The 27,430-nt window shown below is 40.4% G+C and overlaps 1 protein-coding gene across 3 annotated transcripts in view; it reads left to right on the forward strand.

Annotated features, from left to right (window-relative positions):
• Positions 1-603: 603 nt before the first annotated feature.
• Positions 604-27,430, forward strand: part of LUC7L3 (LUC7 like 3 pre-mRNA splicing factor) — a 41,969-nt gene continuing 15,142 nt past the window's right edge. For 2 of the 3 annotated variants that reach the window (XM_034789646.1, XM_034789648.1), the window contains exons 1-7: positions 604-809; positions 17,723-17,789; positions 20,443-20,482; positions 20,897-21,041; positions 22,677-22,754; positions 22,834-22,938; positions 26,558-26,719. In XM_034789646.1, the coding sequence (XP_034645537.1) occupies positions 711-809; positions 17,723-17,789; positions 20,443-20,482; positions 20,897-21,041; positions 22,677-22,754; positions 22,834-22,938; positions 26,558-26,719 (696 nt within the window). In that variant the 5' untranslated portion in view covers positions 604-710. The remainder of the gene's footprint in view (positions 810-17,722; positions 17,790-20,442; positions 20,483-20,896; positions 21,042-22,676; positions 22,755-22,833; positions 22,939-26,557; positions 26,720-27,430) is intronic. The other variant, XM_034789649.1, reaches the window with a different exon arrangement.

The following is a 27,430-nucleotide window of genomic DNA, read 5'->3' on the forward strand; positions in this document are numbered from 1 at the left end:
CAGACTCAAGAGGTGGTAGGTAGGTCAACGCGGTCAACCTAGTGCTGTCTACACAGCGGTTAGGTTGGTACAGCTGCCTCTCTGGGGTGTGGATTTTCACACCCCTGAGTGACGTAACTATGGTGATGTAAGTTCCTAGTGGAGACATGGCACGGGGCAGTGGTACCTCCATGCAGGTAGCTGAGGTAAGCCGCTCCCAGTTGGGGGATGAAGGCTTGGCATTGACTAGCTCCACCAAGGTTACAAACAACCTCTATGAGGAGCTTGCTGTTGGAGCGCACCTCCCTCTCCCCGCAAAGCCCCGGCCTGCACGGCGGAGGAGGTGTCTTTCCATAGCGGGATGGCTGACGTCGCGGCCTGTCTCAGAGAGAGGCACTTTTACTGCCAGCCTCCTCCCTCAGCATCGGGGTGCATGGGAGAGAGACACCTCAGCGAGGCCCTCATCACAAAGGCAGCACCGCGCGCTAGCGAGCAAGGCCGGGGTTGAGGCCTAAGTGCCTGAGAGGCCCAAGCCCTGACAGGCCCCATAGGCTGTTAGCAAGAACGCGGGCGGCGCGCGTTGCATTGTGGGAAGAGCTAGGCGCGGCGCCGCCGCCGCCATTTTGTCTCTGTCACTCCGGCGGCAGCCCGAGCGAGTGGTCGGTCGGGGAAGGAGCGGGGGGGTGAAGGCGGTGGTGCTTGGCAAGGGGCCACTCGGGCATCAGGACACGATGATATCGGCCGCCCAGCTCCTCGACGAGCTCATGGGCCGGGACAGGAACCTGGCCCCCGATGAGAAGCGCAGCAACGTGCGGTGGGACCACGAGAGCGTGAGTGAAACGGAGCCGCCTCCTCCCCGCTCCCGGCCCCCAAGGCCTGGTTTTGTCGTAGTCCCCCACACGCGCCGCGGAGGACCGAAGGGGCTCCGCCAGCCTGGGGGAGGGGGCTGTGGCGGCAGAGACGGGGGAACTTGGGGTGGGGGCGCTTTCTGCGGGGCGCTGGCTGGGAGGAGTAGGCTGGGGCCAAGGTTCTGGATCGGCCTGGGGCCCTTCATGGCTCTGGAGACCAGGAGCAGGCGGGAGGTTGGGAAGGAAAGGACGGAGGGCCTGGCTGGGCTTGGGTGGGAGGCGGGAGCCGCTATGAGGAATAGCCTGGCCGGATGCAGAGGATCCGTAGTAGCCTGACTGAGGAGGATTGGAAAGGAAGGGGTCTGCTCATACCAGGATTGGGGGGCGTGGGGGAGCTGGCTCGTGGCTCTGCTTGGGACTTGGTGCATGAGGGATTTCTCTTAACTATGCGAGGCGATTTGTGCCGTTAAAGAATTAATTAGTTGAGGAAAATGAGTGGGGCGGGGGTCGGAGAGGAGGAAGGATGATGGGAGGGTCTGTGTTGAGCTCTTTATGCGGGAGAGAGTTGTTTTGCCTCGGATGAAGGAAAAGTTTCTTAAAGTCTGTGCCTGGAATGTGGAGGGTTTTGTTTGTTTGTTTTAAGGGGTCGTTCCTGAATTTGAGGAGGAGGAAGTCTCTGGGTAGGTCTTACTGCAATTTGGTTGCGATGGGGTGGGAGATGAATAGTATAGAGGACATGCTAACTAGCTAAAGAACACAGGATCATGAAGAACTTGAGCTCCTTTGGAAATGAAGATTTTGCTGATGTGAGAGTTTTATTTCCACAAATCAAATGTGTCTTGGAACTTCTGGATTTTTCATGTACAATATTGTTACTATTTAGCAATATACTTTAATATTTCCTTTATATGTGGCTGTGACATGTTAATTTCCTGCACTAAACTGCTCAGAAGAGGGTGTTTTTTCCCTCTCCCAGATACTTTCTTGTTTTACTCAGTGGTATCTACTGGCTGCTACTCTGAAACCTACCTTTAGAGTTTTTACTGTCACCCATCACAGTCGACTGTGTCAGCTCCTTCCCCATAAAATCAATAGCAAAGTTCCTAGTGGATTTCATGGAGTCTCTGATACTTCTCCCATTTTGAGGTCAAAACTTTGCTTAAGATAGGGTTTTCAATTTTTGTAGGTTAGGATTTAATGGGTAGATCACAACACTGACACCCTGATAGACAAAACATGGTAGAGGATGCTGAGGTTAAGGTTATAAAATTGTTTAAACATAGTGTTCCCACATTAATAACTTCCTGGGGAAAAAAGATGTTTAAATGAAAAAGGAGCAATGTTTGTGAATTTCTTTAGTCACATCTGAATTGAGAGACTGGGAAATGACAGGTTCCCATTTTAAAATGGTCTAACCAGATGTTGAAAAGGACATCTCAACAACAAATTTGGAAAACTGATTTTGATTTAGAAAAGTTTATATCTGTTTACAAATTGCTTGTATAAAACATTAAATCTAGAGGTAGGTATTACAGGAAGGATTCACAACTCAAGAAATATGCATACTTTTCATAAAATTCTTATTTTATTTGAACATGTAATTCAGCCAGGCATTCAGTTCAAATTTCCCCTTGGTTTTGTGCTCAGAATGCACTGGTGCTACTAGATCCTGGAAATTTGAAATAGATAGATTGGACCATATCTAGGCAGGTTTTGAGGGGATGGAGAGTGAGTGTGTGTGTGTGTGTGTGTTCATTCAAGTAAGGGAACTTTCACTTGAGTTAAATTAATGCTATTGAAAAACATACACGTCTTTTGCCTGTATAGACAAGGACTTGGAGGTCAGCCCTCAAGCTGCTACTTAGCTGCTCTCTAAACAATAAAGTTAGCCTCTTTGCAGGGGGGGGGGTCTGCTGCCATTCCCCTGGACAGTGGGAAGTTCGCAGACTGCTGTTTGAACCCTTTCCGTCTGGTAGGGAATGTGCTAAGATGTGAAAAAATTATCTAAATTATATCTGCTTCCTTCTTGCTTTCATAGAAGCATTTGTGCAGTTCATGTAAGCACCACACTAATGTATTTATTAAATGAACACTCCTTGAAATGCAGATTAGTGCAGTTAAAGGAGTGTGTGCTTCGCAGTCAATTGTAGTGTACTTATCAGAAACATAGCTATGCCTCTGGGAAGCTGCCTACCCATATAATTTCTCTTATTTCTTTTACAATACAAGGATGTTCTTTAGTTTTCCTGTGCTAATACAGGTCTAATGTTGTACAGTTCAAATAAAAAAAAAAAAATCAGGAAATGACTTGAATATTCTTTGTGCAACATGAAAATGTTAACATTGCTGTAGAAACCTTAAAGTTTGTGTTTCTTGATTTTTAAATTTTAGCTATGTGGCATTAAGGCTTTATCTACACTGACAAGTGAAAGACACAACTTTTGTCATTCAGTTGTGTTAAAACACACACACACACACACCAAAAGACAAAAGTTTTGCTGACAAGTGCCAATGTGAACAGTGGTGGGAGAGCTCCTGCTGACAAAGCTAATGCCGCTCCTTGGGGGTGGAAGATTTTGTCAGCAGGAGAACTCTCTCCTGTCAACAAACAGCAGCTACACTGTGGCTTCTTAATAGCATGGCTGTAGCAGCACAGTCTAAAGTGGCATAGTGTAGACATAGCCTAACAATGCATACAAATTCTCTTGCATTTATGAACTTCACTAATTGTAAAAACATAAATAAAGACTTTGGACTCTATCTAAATGAAAGGTATTATGTAGTGCAAGAGCAGTACATTTACAACAATGGATCTCAATATTCTGTAGGTCTAGAATCTCTACATGGTTCAGGTACGGTTAAAGCAAGGCTCCTATTAGAAGGTTGATTTTTCTGTCACATGCCAGCTTAGTTGAAAAACAATCGAACTGTTATTAGATAATAGTGTACTCTTGTCTTTTGGAAGTTTAAGAACCATTATCCTGTAATTGCCAAAAGTACTTTGGTTTTTGGTAGGAGGAGGATGAAAAGAACCGTGCCTGAAGCATAGGCTGCTGTTAGCATTTTGGATTGGGTGTGTTTTCACTGGAGTTGGAAAACGTTGCAAAGTGTGTGGGTTTTAGTACTTCAGAACAAAGGGAAAACTTACAATATAAAACATTAAACACTGTCATAATTGTGCTCATGAGGTTACTCATTTTTGTCTTTTTTTGTAATTTGTTCAAGCTATTTTGAAGTAATGTAAGAACTGAATTGTGTGTGGTAATTGGATCTTGGTTTAAAACTCCAGTGGAAAACATGCATATCTTTAAACATTTCAAGGACAGATTTCACCTCTTTGTTTTTGTCAGACAGTTATAGATTTTACTTTGATTAACTTTGACAAGAGTAAAGTGCACAGTAACGTAAAACTTTGAGATTCCTGTTGCCATATATAGTATACATCTCTGCCTCGATATAATGCTGTCGTCGGGAGCCAAAAAATCTTACCGCGTTATAGGTGAAACCGCGTTATATTGAACTTGCTTTGATCCACCGGAGTGCGCGCACACACCCTCCGCCCCCGGAGCACTGCTTTACCGCGTTATATCCAAATTAGTGTTATATCGAGGTAGATGTGTATTTCAAAATAGCAGGAGATAAGGTTAGTTCTAGGTTTAAGACTATCAGTTTTTTATTTTGTATGTAAGATGAACTCAATGAGAGCTTAAATATATTAAGGTATTTTCATCTTAACCTGGTCAGCATTAAATAAAATCCTACTTTCTGTTCTAACTGTGTGTTCATTACATAATCATTGAATCAGACTATATTTTTTATTTCTATAGATTCTCCTATGAAGGCAGGGTACCAAAAATACAAAGTATATTTGCAACTTATACTCTCTGGTGAGGCTATGGAACTGGATTACAAAACATGCCTCTGGAGTAGAGGTGTTGGTGAACCTTTCTTCGTGAGCAGCACAGCAAGGTTCAGTGGGGTGCAAGGATCTGACTGCTGTTGGGTAGAGCCCTGTGTTAAAAAATGAAATAAAATGAGAGAACCTGGTTCTTCAGGTCTTTAGGGTGGGCTCACTCTCCAGGACCACCTGCTTAACGGTAAAGTTCTTGTCACGCTCACTTGAGCTGGGGGCACGCATGGGACATGAAGCTCCTAAGGCTTGCTCAGCAAAAAAATTTGGGAACCTCTGCTCTAGAGCAGTGATACTCAAACCTGTGGTTCTCAAGTGTGAATAAAATGTACATCTAATGAGGTGCTCTTGGGTTCTCCAAGGAAAATATAGCAATTTCGGGGGTCAGGATGGAGACCGGTATGGTCAAATAAATGTGGGTAGTAGTACTGAGAGAGCAAGCCTTCTCAAATGACTGAACCCAAAATTCTCTGTATACTGAAAACTTAGTATAGTTTTGATAAAGGCATTAGCTGCTTATAAACATTGAATTTATTTTGCTTCTTAGTGGCTAACGAGGGATGTTTTAGGATCTAAATAGGTTTGATGCATTTAGAGCCACAGATTTTAATCCTCTCTCCTTTGCCCTTCAAAGGGAGATGTATTGAGTTCTTTTCAAGAATTGTAGAATTTTGATTTTTCTAGGGTTAATAAGGATTTTATTTTATAGAAGATTCTTTTAAACAATTCCTTCTGACCTACATGAACATTAAGGTCCCCATGGCACTTTCTCATATGAGGGAATTTTTTCTAATGTTTCGAGTAGAGATATTCAAGTTACTGGGTTTTATTCTGAGCACTCATTTAGGACTTGTCTACATGGGAAAATTTACTGGCAGACCTGTACTAGTATAATTGTACGGCTGTAGTTTTTGTGGTTTAACTCACCATGTGGACAATCTTATTCTGGAATAAATGTCTATGCGGGGATAGTTCTGCCAGTAAAATTAATTTCTCTGTGCAGGCAAGCCCTTGAATTGCTGTGGGAGCCATGGGTGAGTTACTTCTCTGTGCCTCCGTTTTCTCATCTGTAAAATGGAGAGTAATACTTGCCTACCACATAGACATGTTCAAGGATTAAGATTTCTGAACAGGTTTGAGATAATTGGATGTAATGTGTTAAGTATTTCTTTGTGGCACTCTGCCATTCTAGAGTCTATTCAAATGTGAGACCTAAGAGTGAGAGAGAATTCAGCAGTATATTGGACCTTTTCCTTTCTATTGGGGGACTTTAGAAGGTTCACATGTTGTAAATGTAAAAAGTTGCAAGACAATTGAATAAGTGCTAATTATATACGTCGCTAACAAACCACTGTAGCATAACTTTTGGAGTGAAGGAATTTCCTAAACTGTGTTTAAAATACTGTTACTACGATGTGCCATAACAGCAAATGATTGCTAATACCTCCATTTTCCAGGAAAATGGCCCAACATAGCTAAGAGTTCTCATTATCTCTTATTCTAGTTAGATGTTGCATATCATGAAAAAAGAAAAGCACCTGTTAGGAGAACTAGACAATGTGTAATCTCTCTCTTGCTATGTGGTTATAAGCATAATAGGTGCATATAGCAAAGTCTGTTGCTGAAGATTTAAGGGAAATTCTGAGTGGAGGGCAAAGTAATAGTTCCAAGAGTGGAAGAAATAATAAATACTGTAAACCTTCATGTTTAATTATGAACCAAATATAGGCATGGGGTGGGTGGGGGGGAATTAGAGAGAAGAATTTGAGGCTTTAAAATGAAAGACTGGAGGGGGAATCTGATGTTATTTTCATTATGACTCCACGTTGCTAGATCAAGGAGTCATGTACCAGTGAATCAACAATTCAGGTTTGCAAGCAGACCAGAAAAGAAGTTGATTACCCTCAGGTTTGACTGGTCAAGAACCACAGCATTAATAGCATTTGGAATGGCTTACTATAGAGTAGGGTTTCTTTTTTTCTGCTCTGTGTTGGAAGTATCATTAGAATATAGTACTGTAAAGGATTAATATCCTCATGCTGTCTTTATAATTGTGTTGAGAGTCTTAAATCTGTAATAAAACCATACAGTGTAAGAAGTAGTTCTCTGGTTTTGATATTAGACTCTTCATTCATGGCACCAGCCGTGATGCAAGGGGAACCCAAATAGTATGATTGTAAGAGACTTTTGGGATCATCCAGTCTGATCCCATAAACATTAACTTCTGTTAGTTAAAGAGGCATCATTAAAACAAAATTAAATTTTGGACTTTGACGACTTGAATCTCCAATACCCTGCCTTAAGAGAAAAATAATATCATCTTAACAGTAAGATGTGCAGTAGCTTACAACTGAACATTGACTTCCTACAGCTTTGAAATTTTACTATGCAGAAGAAAAATGCTGCTTTTAACCATCTTAATTTAAATGAAACAAGCACAGAAAGTTTCCTTACCTTGTCAAATCTTTTTTTAAACTTTCCCTTTATTTTTTTAGTAGTTTACATTTAACACAGTACTGTGCTGTATTTTCTTTTCTTTTCTTTTCTTCTTTGCTGATGCCTGGTAGCTTACTTCCAGTTCCAAATGAGGTGTGTTTTTGACCGGTCAGTTCGTAACTCTGGTGTTTAACCATGAAGTTCTACTGTATACCACAACTTAATAGAGATACTTGGGGACCAACTCTCCTTCCATTTATGATTGAATGGACCAAGCCTTCTTCCACTGGCAATTAAATTAAACTGTTTTGGCAACTATATCAGTTTCTTATGTGAAAAAGCAATATTGGGGAGAAATGTATTTTAGTTTCTTTTAATGCAGTATGAGGAGGGATTGCACCATATGTTCAGCCAACTCTCTGGTAGTCTGTGAACTCCTGTTTGGAAACCACTGACTTTTATACCCAGTCGCAGGTGATATTGAAGTTATGTTTGTCTTGGGGAGGAAAAGCTTGGAAGAACCAGACCTGAAGAAGAGCTCTGTGTAGCTCGAAAGCTTGTCTCTCTGACCAACAGAAGTTGATCCTGTAAAAGATTACTTCACCCACCTTGTCTCTAAAGCTATTTTGTTAAAACTGTAAATGTTCCGTTCTGAGAAGAAATGGAGCAGGAGTTGGACTATAATAGCCTCCTAATCAATAGCTAGGAAGAAAAAATTAAGTACAGTTCACAAATGGCCATAAATCCGCTTCTTCTACTTCAGGGTAACACTGAAATGCTTACTTGGACTATTATCGGTTTTTCTTTGTGAGGAAAAGTAGTTAATATATTCATTCAAGATCTCTAGTGGTGAAAGTTCTAGTAAGTTTATGAAACAACAGTTTTGTTTGGTGTCCCTGTTAGAAGTGCATGAACCTGCTTCTAGTCTCTCTCAGCTCTGATAATCAAGGACCAGATTTTGTACCTGTTATCCTAACTTAAAATTTTTCTTGCACTCAGTTTTGCTTTGTGGAGGGGAAAGATAAAGAACCAATTGGTTAAGTGCATGAAAATGTTTCATAAGGAGGCTACTAGAATATAAATATTTGTGGGGGGGAGTTAGCTGTCTGACTATAAAAAAGATCCCCCTGCCCCTTGATTCAGGCATACTGCATGATTTTTCTTCACTCAAGTGTTCCTCAAACCACTTGCTGAAAAAATCTGTGTAGTTCAATATTTGCTTTATACTAATGGAAGTAGTAATTTTTTTCTTCTATACCAGTTCCTAGTGGTAATTTATAACATGGTGTAACAAACAAAATTGCCTGCTTTGGAGCTGTCATCTGATTTTAAAAGTGCAAGTCACATTTTCAGCTCTTGAAATCTTTCTAGGTTGGGAGGTATGGCTTTTTTTTCACTCTCCCAAGTCAGGGAAGAGAAAGTAAGCTGCTGTTTTGTGTGCGTGTGTGTGTGTATACAAAACTTCTCTTTTTGTACAGCACAGAGCACATGCTATTACTGGAGTCAGAACATTTAAATATAGTCACATATAGCTCAGGATGACTACCTGAGTGGGCTCCTTGCCCTTCTGTGGGGAAAAATAGGGCTTCTCAAGCGTGCCATTTTTAAAAGGATGTGGTCAAGGTATTCATTCATAGTTTTCCATACATTCATAACTAATATAGCACTTAGAATCTTGAAGTGAAGTTTTCTTTAATAAACCTTTCCCCCTTTTCATTATATCAATACATTGGTTTCTTAGGTACAGTAACTCCTCACTTAACGTTGTAGTTATGTTCCTGAAAAATGAGACTTTAAGCAAAACGATGTTAAGCGAATCCAATTTCCCCATAAGAATTAATGTAAATGAGGGGGTTAGGTTCCAGGGAAATTTTTTTTCACCAGACAAAAGACTATATTATATAGATATACTGTGTATGTGGTTTTTTTATATATATTTATTTATATATATATATATATATATATGTGTGTGTGTGTGTTTTAAACAAACAATTTGATACTGGTACACAGTGATGATGATTGTGAAGCTTGGTTGAGGTGGAGGAGTCAGAGGGTGGGATATTGGAGGATGGGGTAAGCGGGGTGCAGGAACAGGGGGGAGGGAGCACCCTAACAGCCCCCTCTTCCTCCCTTCACCTCCCCCACTCCTCCCCGCCCAGCAAGCAGGAGTTTTGGGGAGCAGCTCCAGGGCAGAGGGCAGGAGCAGCACATGGCAGTGGGGGGAGGGGCAGCTGAACTGCCAGCAATTGATAGCCTGCTGGGCAGCTGCTGCACAGGGAACTTAGGGGAGCGGGAAGCTGATGGGGGGGGGGGGCTGCCAGTCCATCCTGGTTCCAAGCCCCCACCAACTAGCTGCAACGGGCTGCTCCTCCTGCAAACAGTGGATGAAGCAGGTGGCTCCCAAATGACGTTAGAAGGGAGCATTGCACAGCTTTAAACGAGCATGTTCCCTAATTGATCAGCAACGTAACAACGTTAACCAGGATGACTTTAAGTGAGGAATTCAGAGTAGCAGCCGTGTTAGTCTGTATTCGCAAAAAGAACAGGTTCTTTTTAAGTGAGGAGTTACTGTTCTTGAAAGCAGCACAACAAACAGTTGACCTTGATCTTCAATTTTGATTTTTTTTTAAATAATACTTGAGAGATACTCCTGTAAGAACAATTACCTGGACTGCATCAACAACTGGTGTTACAAAGATTTTGACCCTACCAACCTTGGCGCAGGTACAGCCAAGAATTTTTTATAATATTATATTTAAAAAGGAGATAAGGTTTGGTTTTGGTTTTACCTGCCAGGAAGCCCACAGAGCACAAGCTAAAATTTTCAAATGTTGGTCCTTAAAGATAGGCAACTAAATCCATATTTAGGCACTCATTATGTAAATGGCCTGATTTTTGAGCTGCTGAGCTTTTGTCACCTGCTTTGGAAAAATTTGCCCATAGGTTATAGCTACACACCTTGTCATGTAAGATGTGGGCTTGAAATGACAGGGCTCTGTTTTTTTTTTGTTTTTTAAATCACAGATGATACCAGCATGATTAGATGTTATGCCTGCTCTTTCACAGTGCCATCTAATTGTACTGAAGCCTGCTCAACTTTATCCATGCAGCTTTTCAAGACACTGACTCTCCTGGATCAAGCCATCTAATTTGGCACCCATCAATAGTATAATTGACTTACTTACTCCATTTGTTTTAAGCCCCCCTCACCCCCCAGGACTTCACAGTGCTGGAAGCTGGAAAGTTATTTTAAAAGCGCATCTTTGTCTTATGTGTGATAGAATTGAGTTTTAGGTTACTTTAAAAAAATCTTGACATGTATTCCTACTCCTTAGAATCATACCTCCCTTTTCTCCTCATCTTGTTTGATAAGGATAAAAGTCTTTGTGCCCTTTATTGATTTTGTATGACATATAAAACCATTTCACTATTGTTTGGGGGCTGTTATGGTTGTTCTTACATTGGAAATACTGGTATTTGACTTCCCAGTTTTTGCTAAAAAAAACAAAGTTGGTTTAGTAGCATCACAATAGCCTTAATATCTGAGCTAAGGTTTTCCCAGCTCTCAAATTGAGGTGGGAGCATATGTCATGTTAGATATAGGGCTGTCAAGCAATGAAAAAAAATTAATCGCCCTGTTAAACAGTAATAGAATATCATTTATTTAAATATTTTGGATGTTTTCTACATTTTCAAATATATTGATTTCAATTACAACACAGAATACAAAATGTGCAGTGCTCACTTTCTTTTTTGATTAGAAGTATTTGCCCTGTAAAAAAACAAAAGAAATAGTATTTTCAATTCACCTAATACAAGTACTGTAGTGCAATCTCTTTACCATGAAAGTTGAATTTACAAATTTAGAATTATGTACAAAAAAATGCATTCAAAAATAAAACAATGTAAAATTTTAGAGCCACCCAGTCCTACTTCTTGTTCAGCCAATTGCTCAGACAAACAAGTTTGTTTACATTTGCAGGAGATAACGCTGCCCGCTTCTTGTTTACAATGTCGCCTGAAAGTGAGAACAGGCGTTCCCATGGCGCTATTGTAGCCGGCGTTGCAAGATATTTACATGCCAATATGTGTCCATACTGATAATGGGTTCTGCTTGATGATAATCCAAAGCAGTGCAGACTGATCCATGTTCGTTTTCATTATCTGACTCAGCTGCCACCAGCAGAAGATTGATTTTCCTTTTTGGTAGTTCAGGTTCTGTAGTTTCCGCATCAGAGTGTTGCTCTTTAAGACGTCTGAAAGCGTGCTCCACACCTCGTCCCTCTCAGATTTTGGAAGGCACTTCAGATTCTTAAACCTGGGGTTGGGTGCTATAGCTGTCTTTAGAAATCTCACAGTGGTACCTTCTTTGCATTTTGTCAATTCTGCAGTGAAAGTGTTCTTAAAATGAACAACATGTGCGCATCATCTGAGACTACTATAACATAAAATATATGGCAGAATGCGGGTAAAACAGAGCAGGGGACATACAATTCTCCCTGAAGGAGTTGAGTCACAAATTTAATGCATTATTTTTTTTAACGAGCATCATCAGCATGGATTAATGATTAATGTTGCCCTTGATTGTTTCTCTTCAAAGGAAGACATTCTTCTTGTCACTAAGTAGGATTATGGTTAGAAAAATGGCATTTTACTCAACAAATCTGCTTTCTTAATTGCTTGTTAGTGAAATCAAAAAATACTTTTTACTATTATTAGTACCACAGAACCAATACTCATAAACTCAATACTGAGATGGATTGTTATCTGGCTCATACATTAATAGACGAGTTAATTAATTTTCAATAAGAAATTTTACTGGTGGTGAAGGATAAGCCAGAAAGAAGTCAAGTCAGGTTTGATTTGAATAGCCCAGGTTGAGGTTGCCAGTTAGTGTATAAAAGTCTTCATACTTGTAATTGAGCAAATTTGCTGTAGCATCACTGAGAGAAAAACATGCCACTTTTAGACTCACTATTCAGAGTAGACATGCACTTTATAATGAAAGAATTGTATTTTCTCATTACTTCAGAAATTGTAAGAAGGAATGGGAGAATTTTAGAAATCAACTATTAAACTGAGTTTGAAGTGGGAAAATACGTTTGGGGTGCAAACAGGGTCCAGTGTGTTACTTTTTAGTATTTTGCAGGGAATCATAGTATGTATGTAGTATCTCAACACTAGTTATTTACCTTTAATTAATTGACTTTCAATTAATTCAAAGTAATTTAATTGTAAAGGCTACTTTCTATTGTTCCCTAGCAAATACCCAGACTAACCCCTCAGGTAAACTACAACCTTTGTAGGCTGGAACAAATATCTGGAGAATGTCCAGACTAGCCTTTACAAATATGTTAACTACTTCAAGTTAATTGGCAATCAGTTTGGTAGAGGTAAAATCTCTAGTGTAGAACTAATTATTTAAAGGTGACCTTTGGGCTTTTTGTGGGGGTAGGGGGATTTGAGTGAGCTTGATTTTTTTTGTTTGCTGCTTTATTATATATAAAGAGTCTGAACGTTTTTATGTCTTTTACGTTATAAATATCAAGAAAGTCAAGATTGGTCTTTCTTTGCTGGGAGACGTGGAGAAGGGGGGCTTTCAGGTATCTTAATACAAGGAGCAAGAGTATAGAATCTTTCCAGCCTAGTCGAGCTGAATTTCCAATCTAAAATGCAAGCTTTTTTTAACACCTTTTGTCAGAGGATGTAGAAGAAAAAAATATTTGCAGCCTTAATTTTCCATATTAAAAAGTAAAAAAGGTTTTTTTTTTTGTTTGTTTGTTTTTTGTGTGCAGGTCATCTTTAAATAAAGTTTTTAAAGGCATTACTGTGAGGCCTGGAAAAACAACTGGATAATAAACTAGGTAACTTTTTAGATATTAGTGCCCCTGACCACAGCTCAAAATCTACGAACCACAAAGAAGAAGGCTGAGTTTGTCAGGGTGGGTTGATTAAAGTGCCTTAAATTAGTAAGGAGGAGATCTTGATTTAAATATTTTTTCCAGTTGTACTTTTTAGTTATTTTCCTAGAGAAAAGTTGATTCTTGTTGGTTGGTAACCATTAAAACATGTTAATTTATAACTTTATATAAGCATATATATAAGCCATGTCTACACTACCGACTTTGGTCAACGCAAGTTATGTCGGCATAAAGCCGCTCTTAGTATATCATTTGTATGCATGCATACTTGGCTCCTTGCGTTGGTGCTGCACATGCTTACCAGGAGTGCATGTGGCGATGCATAGTGTGGTGAACCGTGGATAGGTATCCCAATGTTTGACCTGCTACTGGCACTGTCTTTTGGGAAGTTTTGGCAATGCAGGATGGGACAGAAATGTGCCGCACAGGGGTGTGTGGGAGCAAGGAGTCAACTTCCCAGCATGCAACTGTCTCCATCTCATAATGTCATCTGTATCCCATAATTTTTGCACCTTTTAAAAAATCCCACGGACCTGCACAGACTTTCTCACTGTCCACCATCTCTGACAGAAGCATGGTGCCTGCACAGCTCTGCACTATTGTCATAAGCGTTGCACGCATAGGACGTGCAATCCTGTGGTATTTGCAGAGCCATAAGAAGAACCAAATCGGTGTGGAATATGACGATTTCTTGGATGACAGATTGCTGTGGGACGTAGCGAGGACCAATTCAAAGTCGGTGGTGGTCACGGAGCCGCTGCCAATATAGAGCTCCTCCTCTGGGCTTGAGAAACAAACACTGCTGTTGGGATTGCATAGAAATGCAGGCTTGGGGTGATGAGCATTGGCTGCTGAACTTTTGCATATGGAAAGCCACATTCCTGGATCTGTGTGCCAAGTTTGCTCCAGCCCTCCAGGACAGGGACACCAGAATGAGAGCTTCATTGACAGTGGAAAAGCAGATGGTGATAGTAGTGTAGAAACTTGCAGTGTTGGATTGCTACTGGTCAGTGGGAAATCATTTTGGAGTTGTAAAAGCCACCATTGTCATGTAAGCGTACAAGACCATTAATTGTCTCCTGCTATGCAGGACTGTGACTCTCAGCAATGTGCAGGACATAGTGGAAGGATTTGCAGTAATGGAGTTCCTGAACTGTGTGGTGTAGCGATAGATAGCATGCCTCTTCCCCACAGAGTACATCAACAGAAAGACAGAAAGGGCTACTTTTCTCTGGTTATGCAAACATTGGTGGATCACTGGGGATGTTTCACCGACATCAGTGTTGACTGGTTAGGGATAATCGCATATTTAAGAACACAGGACTGTTCGGAAAGCTACAACCAGGGACTTCCTTTCCCAACCAGCAGATTACTATGGTCGTTGTTTACCTGTCAGTAGGGATCCTGGGCAACCCAACCCACCCTTGCACCCTCTGGCTCATGAAGCCATACAGCTGCCACTTTGGCAGCACCAAGGAAAGATTCAGCTACCAGTTGAGCAGGTGCAGAATGACATTGATTGCATTTTTGGTAGATGGAAGGGACGCTAGTGGTGTTTATTCACAAAGATTGGATCTCAGTGAAAAAACATCCCAATGGCTATAGCTGCCTACTGTGTCCTGCATAATATCTGTGAAGCGAAGGGGAAAAGCTGCTGTCAGGGTGGAGGGCAGAGGTGGAGTGGCTGTCTGCTGAGTTTGATCAGCCAGACAAAAGGACTATTGGAAGAACTCAAGTGAGGAGCTAGGTGGTTCAGGAAGGCTTTGAAAGAGCACTTCAACAGCAAGCCACAGTAATGCATTCTGGTGTACTACGCTCTACCTTGCTGTGTTGTTTTGGGGCCCGTAAGAAATTGTGTGGTGCTTATACATCTGACTGTACCACTATCAGTGCACCTATTCATTTTCCTGTGTTTCCTGCACATTTATGATTATTACACTGTTAACTGATCCTGTGAATTGTCACAGTTTAGTAAGTGGGTTCAGAACTGCTAGGCACTCTGCAGCATATGTTATGAACTAAAAGATTACTTGTTTTCCAGATAATAGAATTTTATTCAGTAACAAAACCAATGCAAAAAATAAAATCTGTGTAACTTAAAAGTAAATACATTAAAAACTACTATATTACTGAACAGAACTTAATGAGGAGAAAGAATATTCATGTACATTTTACCTACACATACACTGACCTGTGAAAGCCACGGTTGCTGTATGTGAAGTCGTGGTTGTTCTTAATGCCCCCCTGATGCCACGTGGAATGGTGTAGGTAGGTGCCTTAATGCAGTTCTACATGGACTGCAAAGGGAGGCGAGCCGATGATTGTTGAACTGAGATTCTACAAGAGTTTGCATTATCTGTGTTTGCTGCTAGAGAAGCCCCATTATGTCCCGTGCATCTCACTCTTCTTTTCCTGCAGGGACTCCTGGGCCTTTCTCTGTCTGCTCTTTCTTTCTCCAGGCTGTCTGCTGCGTTGACCCTCCAGACCTTTTGCTCATGGTCTGTCGCAGCATTGGCTTGCAGGATCTTATTGAACATGTCATCCCGATTCCTCCTCTTTTTCTTCCTTGCTTGTCTCAGGTGTGAAGGGGAAATCCCTTAAGGCTGCTACCGCAGCAGGTGCAAATAAAACAAACAGGTACCATGTTCGCATAGTCACAACGAAAAGTGAAATGTAATATTCATTACTCCCTTCCATCGCTTCCCTACAGTTTTCAACAAAATATGCTTATTGACACTTCTGCTTCTGAGTGCTTGTGCACAGTGCCACTCACAGCAGCTATGGTGAGTATAGCCCACCAGGGGTGAGGGAAATGAGTCAGGAATTGCTCAGTTGCCTGAAACTGAGTATAGGGCAACAAAAATGAATATATTGGCACCTGCAGAGGATGGTGATTTTAGCTGATACCCTCACTTCTGAGGATAACAAAGGCAGAGAGAGCACAGCTGCTGCTGGCATCCTGAAGCCGCCTAGTCCTGTATGCTGCTAGCCTAGGTACTGCAATAGTTCCTGCCAAAGTTATCGCTGACTGGCATGGGAAAATGTCGTACTATGGAGGAAGAAATAAGGCTGCCATCCCTAGAAATCTCTGGAAGAGGATTACAGAGCACCTCCATGAAAGTTCCATTGAGACCTCTCAGAAGGATTCAGTGGACGTCCTTGTACAGAGGCTCCCTGACTTACGCAAGTGTTCGGTTCTGGAATGCCTTGCGTAACTCGAATTTTCCGTAAGTCGGAAACGTATATCCTACCATTATGCCTCCCCCCCCCCCCCAAAAAAAAAAGAAAAGAAAAGGAAAACCTCCTATTTCTACCTTACCAACTTTTTCCGTAAACTCGGATTTGCGTACGTTGGGTTTATCTAACTCGGGGAGCGTCTGTATAAATAAGCTGCTTTTCATGACACCCCCCCTTGCCTAACTCTACAGAGAAATGAAAAGCAGATAAGTGCTACCTCCTTTGTTGTACCGCTACCTCTTTTAGTACAAGTAAATTAATGAAAAGTCATTAACTGTCCTGTTAAGTTGTTGCACCATCTCTGTAATGGGAAATAAATTTACACACCTGAGATTCTGTCCCCTGCATCAGGCTCACCCGTGCTCCACTGATTGGACTGTGGTGGAGCCTCAAACAGATCCTGGCTCACAGCATAGGCCAGGGGTTCTCAGACTTTTGTACTGGTGACCCCTTTCACACAGCAAGCCTCTGAGTGCGACCCCCCCCCCCTTATACATTAAAAACACTTTTTTATATATTTAACACCATTATAAATGCTGGAGGCAAAACTGGGTTTGGGGTGGAGGCTGACAGCTTGCGATCCCCCATGTAATAACCTCACGACCCCCTGAGGGGTCCCGACCCCCAGTTTGAGAACCCCTGGAATAGGCATATCCCCTCAACTCCCCAGTCACATGTTCTCTGTCCTCTTCGTCTTTGCCATTCATGCCAGGGGCCTGTGACTCGGGCTTCTCAGAGGTATCCATGTTGGCCTGTGGGGGTGTGGAGGTCTCCACCAAGTATGGCATGTGGTTCTTCGTAAAAGTATTAGGTCTGCAGGCTGATATCAGATTGACTGTCAGCCTCCCTGGCATTTTGATACACCTGACGCAGTTCCTCTGCTTTCACTTGACAAGGATGCTGGTCCCTTTTATACCCCTTCTGCATCCTCCATGCAATCTGCTCGTAGATGTCCACGTTTCTGTTTCTGCGCTGTAGCTGTGCTTGTGTAGTCTCTTCTCCTCACAGGCCCAGGACATCCACTGTCTCCTGTCTACTCCAAGCCAGAGCATGTCTAGAGCGTGTAGCCAGTATGGTCAACTGGCTATTTATTACAGCTATTTAAGGATGAAGGAAGATACTATTTAACAATAATATAAAGGAATACACTGTGTTGAAATGGAAAAGAGAATTTATCCAAGTACATGGGGTAGTCAGGAAGGCATGTTGTTTTCTCTGCTGCAGCCAAGTAGCATACGTCTGTGCGTTCTGTCTTCCAAGAAACTTTGTAGACTGCACAGAAATAAGTACAGAAGGAAGTTTCACTTTTTACCTTAGAATGAACATATGATGTGATTGATTAAACTAGTGCCAAATAAGAAGAAAAATAGTTTTTTCTCTCTCTCTCTCAGGTTTGTAAATACTACCTTTGTGGGTTTTGTCCAGCTGAATTATTTACAAATACCCGTTCTGACTTAGGTAAGTGTTCTGTTTGTGTGTGTGTGGGGGGGTGTGTGTTTCATTCACTGTCATTAAAATTAAATTTAAGATAGTCATCTGATAACCCCCTCCTGCTTCCAGATTAGTAGTTACGACTGACCTTTTCTCTGACATGGGATATTCATTTTCTTTAGTGTGTATTCTGTCAACACATTGTAAAACTATTTTTTTCCGGTCTGCCAGTAACTTGATTTCAGCAATAGCAATGTTGATATAATATCATGGATAGACTGCATAACCAACGAAAAAGTATTGGAGATTATTGGAACTCAGCAAAATCTAGTCAGATCTTATGAAAAGAGAGATTCAATTTGCAGGGTACATTTTCAGAAGTTCAGCAGGCAGTGCATGTTTATGGGCACTGGAAAGTAAAAAGGTGATGGCAGAAAAACACAAGGCAGAAAAAGAAGATCTTGGATGGCTGATGTGGTATCCTGGGTGGATCAAAAGGACTATTCATCCACCAAGAGATTAGCAGAGGACCATGCAGAAAGGGCTACAATGGTTGTAAATCTCCAGTAATGGCCACACCACAGCAGAAGAAGATTTTTACAACACTTGCTCCATCTCAACCCTTTCCCCACAACCAATATAAAATTAGGCTATGTGTACACAGGAAAGGAGTGTGTGAACCCCCTTTCCCCCCAAGTATAACCTAAAACTCCACAAGTGGGATACTCTTATTCTCATGTAAGAGTGTCTTTTATTTTTATTTATTGGTTTAGCTTATAATGATTGAAAAGGGGCTTAAGCTAAACTGAAAAGACATTTATACCAGAATAAAACTATCCAAATCAGGGGCGTTATCAATATAGCAGTAAAAATTTCCTGTGTAGATGAAGCTTTAGATGGAACCCTTATCTGCCTTTGTTCCTCTGATTCTAAACTTAAAATCAAATTCTTTGAATCAGCCAGTGCTTTATTGTAAAGTTAGACATCTGGCCAGATTTTTGGAGACCATAAATTACTCAAATGAAAATAAAAACTAGCCTTTTTTAAAAGAGCCTTAGAGAACTAGGCTATTTTAATCCTGCTAGGACATTTTTGAAAACGTTCTGAAACGTGCTTTTATTTTGTGCTGGAGATTCAGTGAATTTCCATTCCATTTTACACGTGTTACAAAATTCCTATTTTTTCCTTTTGTTACTCTGAGAAATGTTACACCATTTTGGTATTCTTTTTTAAGATAAATTTAAAAAAAAAGTTCCAAACAAGTGAGTGAAAATGTAGGTACAAAAGGCCAGTTTACGGAGAGCTTCGTAAAAATTCATCAGCTTCACCTTTATGCTTTCCTGAGTCTCTTTAGAAATGTTTCCTGTATCATGGTTAAGGTTAAGATGGATATTTTTAGTAAAAGTCAGGAACAGGTCACAGATAATAAACAAAAATTCATGGAAGCCTGCGACCTGTCCCTGACTTTTACTAAAAATAGTCATGGGGTGGATTGGACAAACAGCACTGCCGGGGGCTTACAACTCCTCCAGTCCCACCGCTGCTCCTGCAGCAGGGACTGACCGCCACTGCTCCAGCCCTATGGGTGCTGACCCAACCCCAGCCACTTCTTCAGCCCTGGTGCTGCTGCAGATAGCTGCTCCCATCCTGCTGCAGAAGAAGTCACAGAGATCCTGGAAAGCCTCAGAATCCGTAACAGAATCATATCCTTAATCATGGTGCTCCCAGTTAACTGACTGGTTTGATAACCTACAGTGCTTAATGTAATTAGATACAAAGGGCTAGATTCCCAAAGAAACTTGGGCATAGCAATGGTTAGCATCACCATGCCTAACTTTTAGGCGCCTAGAAAATCACTGGGATTCACAAAAGCCTGAGTTAGGGCACGTAGGCTCCCTTTAGGAGGCACCTCAGAATGGGATTGACAGAAGCCAGCATGTTCTGCATCTCCCCCAAAGCTAGCCGATAGGAGATGCCAAAGTAAAGGGTATGTCCTAAGCCCTATCCCTCTCAAGGAGTACTATACCTTAGTCCAGGCTAGAAAGAGATGCCTCCCTCTGCTTGGGATTCTCCGCTACAAACTCTCTCTTGGAATTAGGTGCCTATGCTGTTTTTGCAAGAAGGTCAGGAGGACCTCCCTCATACTTCTAGCCCAACGTTTAGGAAGCTTACCTGGGATGTAGGAGACTGTTGCTTCAAGTCCCCTCTTGGCCTGAGTGGGAGAATGTATTTGAACAGAGCTCTGCCACTTCTCAGGTGAATGCACTAACCACTGAGCTCTGGAATATTCCAATATGATGATTCCTTAATCTGTACTGTGAAACTGTTCCCCTGTGGATAAACAATAAATTCATTGAAGCAGGAGGACTGGATACTGAGTTACCCACTTCCCAGGTGAGTTCTGTAGCCACCAGACTACAGAATCATTTTCACGCTTGTGTGCACTTTCTCTCTCTCTCTCTGGCTCAGTAATTTGGCCCCTATAGGTTTTGGTGGCAGCTGAGCTGGGGTTTTGTGAATCCCAGTGGAGCCTGATTCTGGGATTTATGTGCCTACAGTGGCAGTTAGGTGCCTAAGTCTTTTTATGAACCTAGCCCCAAAAGCATGCTGACTAAATCCTCCAAAGTTTTAGTGTGGCTTTCCAGAGTGTGCGCTAAGTCTTGCCTTGCTTTATTTTTAGGTCCATGTGAAAAAATTCATGATGAAAATCTGCGTAAACAGTGAGTGTTTAAGTTGTTTTAGCATAAGTTAATGTAACAATTATAATGGTTTAATTTGTTCAAATTGGCGTTCATAAAACCAACCAGACAAGAAGAAAATAATAATTTAAGAGCAGCTTCATATATAAGCTGTAAATCATTTACCTTGTACTTTTCATTGTCTGTTTCTTTATGAAAATTAATTAAAAAAATCACAAAGTAATTTAAAAATTAATCATAGAAATGTAGTGCTTGAAGGGACTTTGAGGTCATCTAGTCCATTCCCCTGTTCTGAGGCAGCCCCAGTGTAATTTAAAAAGTTGTAATTTTTGCTGGAGCTGTTAAAGCATAGCAGTTTTTTACATGTTTGTCACACCTCTATATTACAGAATGACACATGATCATTCGGTAAAAAACTTTGTGTATTTTTATCAGATATGAGAAGAGCTCTCGTTTTATGAAAGTGGGCTATGAAAGAGACTTCTTGCGGTATTTACAGAGCTTACTTGCAGAGGTAGAACGGAGGATTCGAAGAGGGCATGCTCGTTTGGCACTGTCACAGAACCAGCAGTCATCAGGTGTAAGTAAAAGCCTACACTGAAGCAAATAATTGTTCTTCAAAGTGGACTCTGAATGTGGGATGTTCACTATAATGTGAATTTGCTGCTTTCCAGAAGGTTCTTATACGATTTACATGTTACTGGTTACTGTGACCAGAAGAACTCCACTTCCCTTTTCTATAGATAACTGCAGCTTTTTTCTCTGCTCAGAATGATTTCTGTTCTCTCACATACTTCCCCTGTTCCTTTTATGTCGTTAAATAACTAATTAGCAGGGTTGTTGTTACTTAACAAGGGTGATGGACTTGCCTAATGGAAGGCTCTTCCTGTTACAAGTGCAATTAAAAATGCTATTTTTAACAACAAGAGTGAATTGCAGATTTTAATGGGTGAGCCTCCTTTCACTGTACTCCAGAGAGACAGTCAACCTGCATCCTTCTAAATTAATACCAAAAGTGAGGTCTGAGGTCTGCTTTGATAGGACTCTTAATTTCCTAATGTTTTTCACAAAATATTATTCTCAACCAAGGGAAGCCAAATTCAGTACCCTGGATGTCAGAGGAGATTTGCATTCCTATTTGGACAGGGCGTTTAGAAAATCAGTTAGGCCTGATCTATACCTAAAACTTAGTTGACCTAGCTACATTGCTCATGGCTTTGAAAAATTTCACACTCTGTGCAACGTTAGGTCAACCCATCGTCCACTGTAGATGCAGCTTGGTTGACAGAAGAATTCTTCCGTCAACCTAAGTACTGCCTCTTGGGGACAGATTTACTACAATAATGGAAAAAACCCTTTGTTGCTGTAGCAAGCATCTATGCTACAGTGATGTATCTGAGCACTGTTACTGTCTCGCTGTAACCTTTGTTCTGTAGACATACCCTTACACTTTTTTATAGCTTTGGGGAATCGGTGTAAAGGGAATGCCATTGCCATTCAACTTATGTCTAAGTGGATTACCCTCTGTTTTACCTTGTTTTTGTTTTACATTAGCTAGGCTAACAGTACCTAAGTGTCTTGGGACATTCTCTATTAGGCTCAAGGCAGTGTCAGTGGCATGCCTCCATAACATTTTTATCTTAGAAGTGTGTAGGGCTGCTAACTGGAGTTCTGGTCAGATATTGACTCAGCACTGTTCTCTGAACTTGGCATCTACATATGATGCTTATTTTGGGGGGATAATTTGGTTCCACCTTCCTGGAAGCTGTACTCACTGTTCACGAGATTTCCCCAAATAAAAATACACAGTGTAAGAAGCATTTGAAGGACATTCTCTGCAGAGAGTGGTATATGGCTGTCAGCCAGGGGCTTAGCTCATGCTCCACCCTGCTGTTGCTGTTCTCAGGGGTCAAATGTTAAGAGTTAGGGGTATTTTGCCATTCTTGTGCTATCAAATTATAATTCATGAGTTACAATTGTGTGTGATGCCTTCAGAGAAACAGGATTATAGGTGAATAAATTTCCTTTTTCTCCCACTAAGTGAAAATACAGCATGTTACAGCACTTGGACTACTCTGTACTTGGATCTACTCTATTTATCTGATACCAAATATGTAATTATAGAGAAAAATATTAATAGGTGTGTAGTTTCTTAAAAACACACATTCTTAATCCTTTGATTAGGGACTGAATTTTTTTTTTTTTTAATATTTAGCAGGCAGCTGGACCTACTGGTAAAAATGAAGAGAAAATTCAGGTCTTAACTGACAAAATCGATGTACTTCTACAACAGGTAAAAGTCGCCTTCTAGCAGAACTATTAATCAAATGCTCAGATTATAAGATCCTGACAGGATTTTTATTCTCCTGTAGATTGAAGAATTGGGTTCTGAAGGAAAGGTGGAAGAGGCGCAAGGAATGATGAAACTTGTTGAACAGTTAAAAGAAGAGAGAGAGTTGCTGAGGTCTACAACTTCAGTAAGTAAAAGCTGTGCGGGCTCTGTTAGGGTTATTTCAAGGCTCAGTGCAAAAGCAGAACCTGACTGTATAGCCTTGCCCCTTATGTAGTTAGAGGATTTAAAAGTTACAACAATCCAGTTACTGCTTTCTTGTCGAATTTCTGTTTCTCACATTAAAATTTAACAGGCTGAAATCCTGCCCCTTATGAGAGCCCAGCCTGTATTTCACACAATGCATTCATTAATTTAAAACTCCAATTAGTCTTAATCAATATCATGTACTTTGTTAGATAATTAAATCTTGGATTTAAATTGTAAACTCATTTAGATTAGTATTCTTTGCCAAAACTAAATTGGCATTGGGAATTTATGAATATGTATTGGTAATTTACAGAAGATGAAACATCAAAGATGCTTATATAGCTAAAAAATTAGAAAGTCAAAACTTATTCTAAGTTAATGTAAAAATGCAAGACCTCAGAAAATGAAGTGTTAAATTTTTTTTGACAAGTTTCTAACATGCCCATCTTAGCATTGCTTGGGCCAAAACATCTTAAATTTGAGAATATTTTCAAGCCCTCTTCAGAAAAATGAAAACACTTGCATCCATCTTCAACTTGATCATGTATTGTTGATAGGCTAGAGAGCTAATCACCTTCTTCTATACCCACCTGGGGGCGTGCGTCACACACTTTAAGAAACACTAGTTGAGATCTTCATAATATGATGCTTCCTTTGTTTCCTGCATGCATCAAGGAGCAGTGAGATAGTTTAAAATGTTTGTATTTTAAATTATCAATGGCCATTTTAGTTGGCACCCACTGAAATGAATGAAGCAATTCACCTCTCATAGCTATCGTGCTGGCACTCTGAAAAGTCAGTCAGACATCACTGAATCAGTTAACCTTCAAAAACATGGCCAGAGTGTTTCTTCTGACCGATAACAGTTTAGACGCTTACTTTTTTTAAATGAAAACTGAGACTCTAAAGTAATTGAAGTTTGACTTCTGTCCATTGCCACCTCTGACCCTCCCCTACCCCACTAGTCCTTTTGCACCCCTCCAATGGGACACAAACCATTTTAAAGATTTTTAGCGGAAGTCAGAAATCCTGCTTGTAATGGAAATATGGCTACAACCTTTATTGTGGTAAAGACACTTAACTCTCCATAACTGAGAACTTTCTTGCTAGCAATGATTAGTAAACCAGAGTCTGTTCAAGGATCTTTAGGTTCCTGGCTATCAGCAGCTTCTTTTCTTTAAATCTCCCCCATGACTGACACTTCTCAGGGAGTTTCTCAATAGATAATCTCTTGCTTTTTCTGTAATTATCTTCTGAGCTACTAGACTACTTGATTCCTGGAAGCTCACATGTTTAAAGCTGGACCCGATTAGAAACGGTTCTAGCACCAGAAAGAAATTAGAGGAGATATTTCCTCTAGCTTGTATTTGAAAACAACAAAAGCAGTTAATTTTTCATAAGTCTTCCTTGTGTGATGTTGCATTTACACTAGTTCAGGGGTAGGCAACCTATGGCACGCGTGCTGATTTTCAGTGGCACTCACACTGCCCGGGTCCTGGCCACCGGTCCAGGGGGCTCTGCATTTTAATTTAATTTTAAATTAAGCTTCTTAAACGTTTTGAAAACCTTATTTACTTTACATACAACAATAGTTTAGTTATACACCTCTATCTCGATATAACGCGACCCGATATAACACGAATTTGGATATAACACGGTAAAGCAGTGCTCCGGGGGGGCGGGGCTGCACACTCCGGTGGATCAAAGCAAGTTCAATATAATGCGGTTTCACCTATAACGCAGTAAGATTTTTGGCTTCCGAGGACAGAGTTGTATCGAGGTAGAGGTGTATATTATAGACTTATAGAAAGAGTCCTTCTAAAACAGTTAAAATGTATTACTGGAATGCGAAACCTTAAATTAGAGTGAATAAATGAAGACTTGGCACACCACTTCTGAAAGGTTGCCGACCCCTGCACTAGTTCCTAAATCACTTTCTTTAATTCTAATAGTCTTGTTTGCAGAAGTCAGAGGAGCTGCCATCACTTAAAACCATTGCATAGTTCAAGAAAGCTATAATTCAGAAGTTTATGGAAGTCTTTTCAAAACCTAGTATGATTCTAAACCCTCATTACTGTAAAGTGGATATGGCATTAATTTTAGTCATATGTTTGAGGCAGTTGTCCAGAAAAAATGATATTGGCCATAGAAATGTACAGTGTATGCTTCCCTTACTTGTCTCACAATCTGAGAATAATGCAGAATACCTGGGGCCTGCTATTTGGAATGTGATATTAACATGTCCTGGAATCCTTTAGGACCTTAATGTCTTTCCAGATCTATATGTCAGACATCTGACTTAGGAAAATTCTCAATATGTATTATGAATTTCCCTATCTGATTGATTTCCTGAAAACTTTCATTTTTGTCAGAATTTCCCATCCTCCTTTAGTTCTTGCCAAACCTTGTTCTCCCATTTTTGCACCCTCTTGTGTTAAACTTTTGAAATCCTGAAGCTCTTGATTTGTTCTCATAAATTTCTCCTTTTAAGAATTTAAATGATATGGTTCACATTCAGATGTGGTGTAGTGGATGCAACTTTGTTGAAATCAGTGGCAGTACACCTCCTTACCAGGCTTGAATTTGACCCCATCATCTTCAGAATGCTTTGCAAATACTAACAGCTCCTCACACATTCCTGTGAGCTAGGCAAAGATTTATCTCCGTAGTTTTTACTGTTGGCGAAAGCTGAACTAAACAGGTTAAATGCCTACCACCAGATCACAGAAAGGAGCTTTTGTTAGAAGTTAGATTAGAACTCAGTAGTCCCTTGCTCCAGAAGTGTGCTCAGACCAGGATTTTTTGGCTCGTAAAAGTCAGAAGCAGAATGTACACAGGAGAATGTATTAATGCTATACAGGAATAATCACTTGGATTTGGGCTGTGAATTCAATGTAATGAGATTTTTGGTAAGTTTATGTCACAGTATGTCTGCTTTAATATATTTATTATACTTTCCACACCATTCTCTTAAAAATGAAGGTCTACCTTGAAAGCATCAAACCCAGCTTCCTTTCTCTGTTTCATTGCGGGGCCTGTAAATGTTTCTTCTTCTTGGGCATTCCATTGTCAATCTCCAAAGTTTTTTGTCATGTAGTCAAAGGTCTCCAGCAGAAAAGTGGGGTCTGGTTTTGTCCTTTGCAAGGTAGAACTAATTTTGAATATTACCATGAAACCAACTCTAGCAGCGGGTAATAGGCATTGTATCTTTGATAGTGAAGAAGATATTTATTTCCCAAGTTCCACAGTTAAGTATTTACTGTAAAGTGCAGACTGCCTTTAATCTGTGGAAAGTATTGAGTTAGTATGTTTAGTCTTGCAGTCTGTGGGAATCTGTTTTTTTTTACTTATTTTTCATATTAGGCATAATGTGTAGGCTACTTCATAATAGTACCAATTTAAAGCAAGTAATTATAAGCTCCTTTTTAAAGCTGAAATTCGTAATTTCACAACACTAGAAGAACAGTTGATAAAGTAAGAAGTACTAAGTCTGTTAGCTGGCTCCAGGTTAAAACTTTTCTATTGTTGTTTGCTCTAACCACTATCTTCTCTTCCAGACAATTGAGAGCTTTGCAGCTCAAGAAAAGCAAATGGAAGTTTGTGAAGTCTGTGGAGCCTTTTTAATAGTAGGAGATGCACAGTCCAGGGTGGATGACCACTTGATGGGAAAACAGCACATGGGTTATGCCAAAATTAAAGCTACTGTAGAAGAATTAAAAGTGAGTATAACTTTTGTAATTTAAAGGTAAAGTGACATTCTTTCTATAGAAACTATTTAAGAACCAAATCATTAGCAGAATCCTTACATACATAAACTTCGGTTCTCAAAATCCATTTGTTGGCAGCCAAGCATTGACAGATTTGAATTATTTAAAGGTGAAAGGTAATTTTAGCAGTGGCACTTAGGCTCCGAAGTGCCTAGGTGCCTTTTGAAAATGGGACTCAGACCCCTACATCACTTATGTGCTTTTGAAAATTTTACCTCAAGTACAAAACAAAAAATGAAAATCAAATTAAGCCTGGATTTTTATGCTGAATTCCCCCACTAACCAGGCTGCTGAAGGTATTCAACACAACATGGTTTCAATTAACTTTTTAATGAAATTTTTCTTTTTTGGTGAAATGCTCTTGGTATATTTCCTGGTTCACACTGGGATATCCCAGTGTGCAGTATCCTGAATATTACAAATATACAAAGTATTCACTGGAATAAGTTAATTAAAATATTCTATGTTCATTCTTTTATGACAGCCCCCAGACAATTGCATACAGTTCTTCCCTATAGACAGAACAGAGTGTGACCAGCAAGCTCTTTTCAAATACATGAGATATCACTGCAAAAATATCTTGCGTCTACTCAGGGATGCACTATAGTGAAACATTTGGAGTGATATAAAATAACTACAAGAAGGGAGTTTTCATACCTAACA

This window comes from Trachemys scripta, chromosome 14, assembly GCF_013100865.1.
Source record: "Trachemys scripta elegans isolate TJP31775 chromosome 14, CAS_Tse_1.0, whole genome shotgun sequence".
NCBI classification, from domain to species: Eukaryota; Metazoa; Chordata; order Testudines; family Emydidae; genus Trachemys; species Trachemys scripta.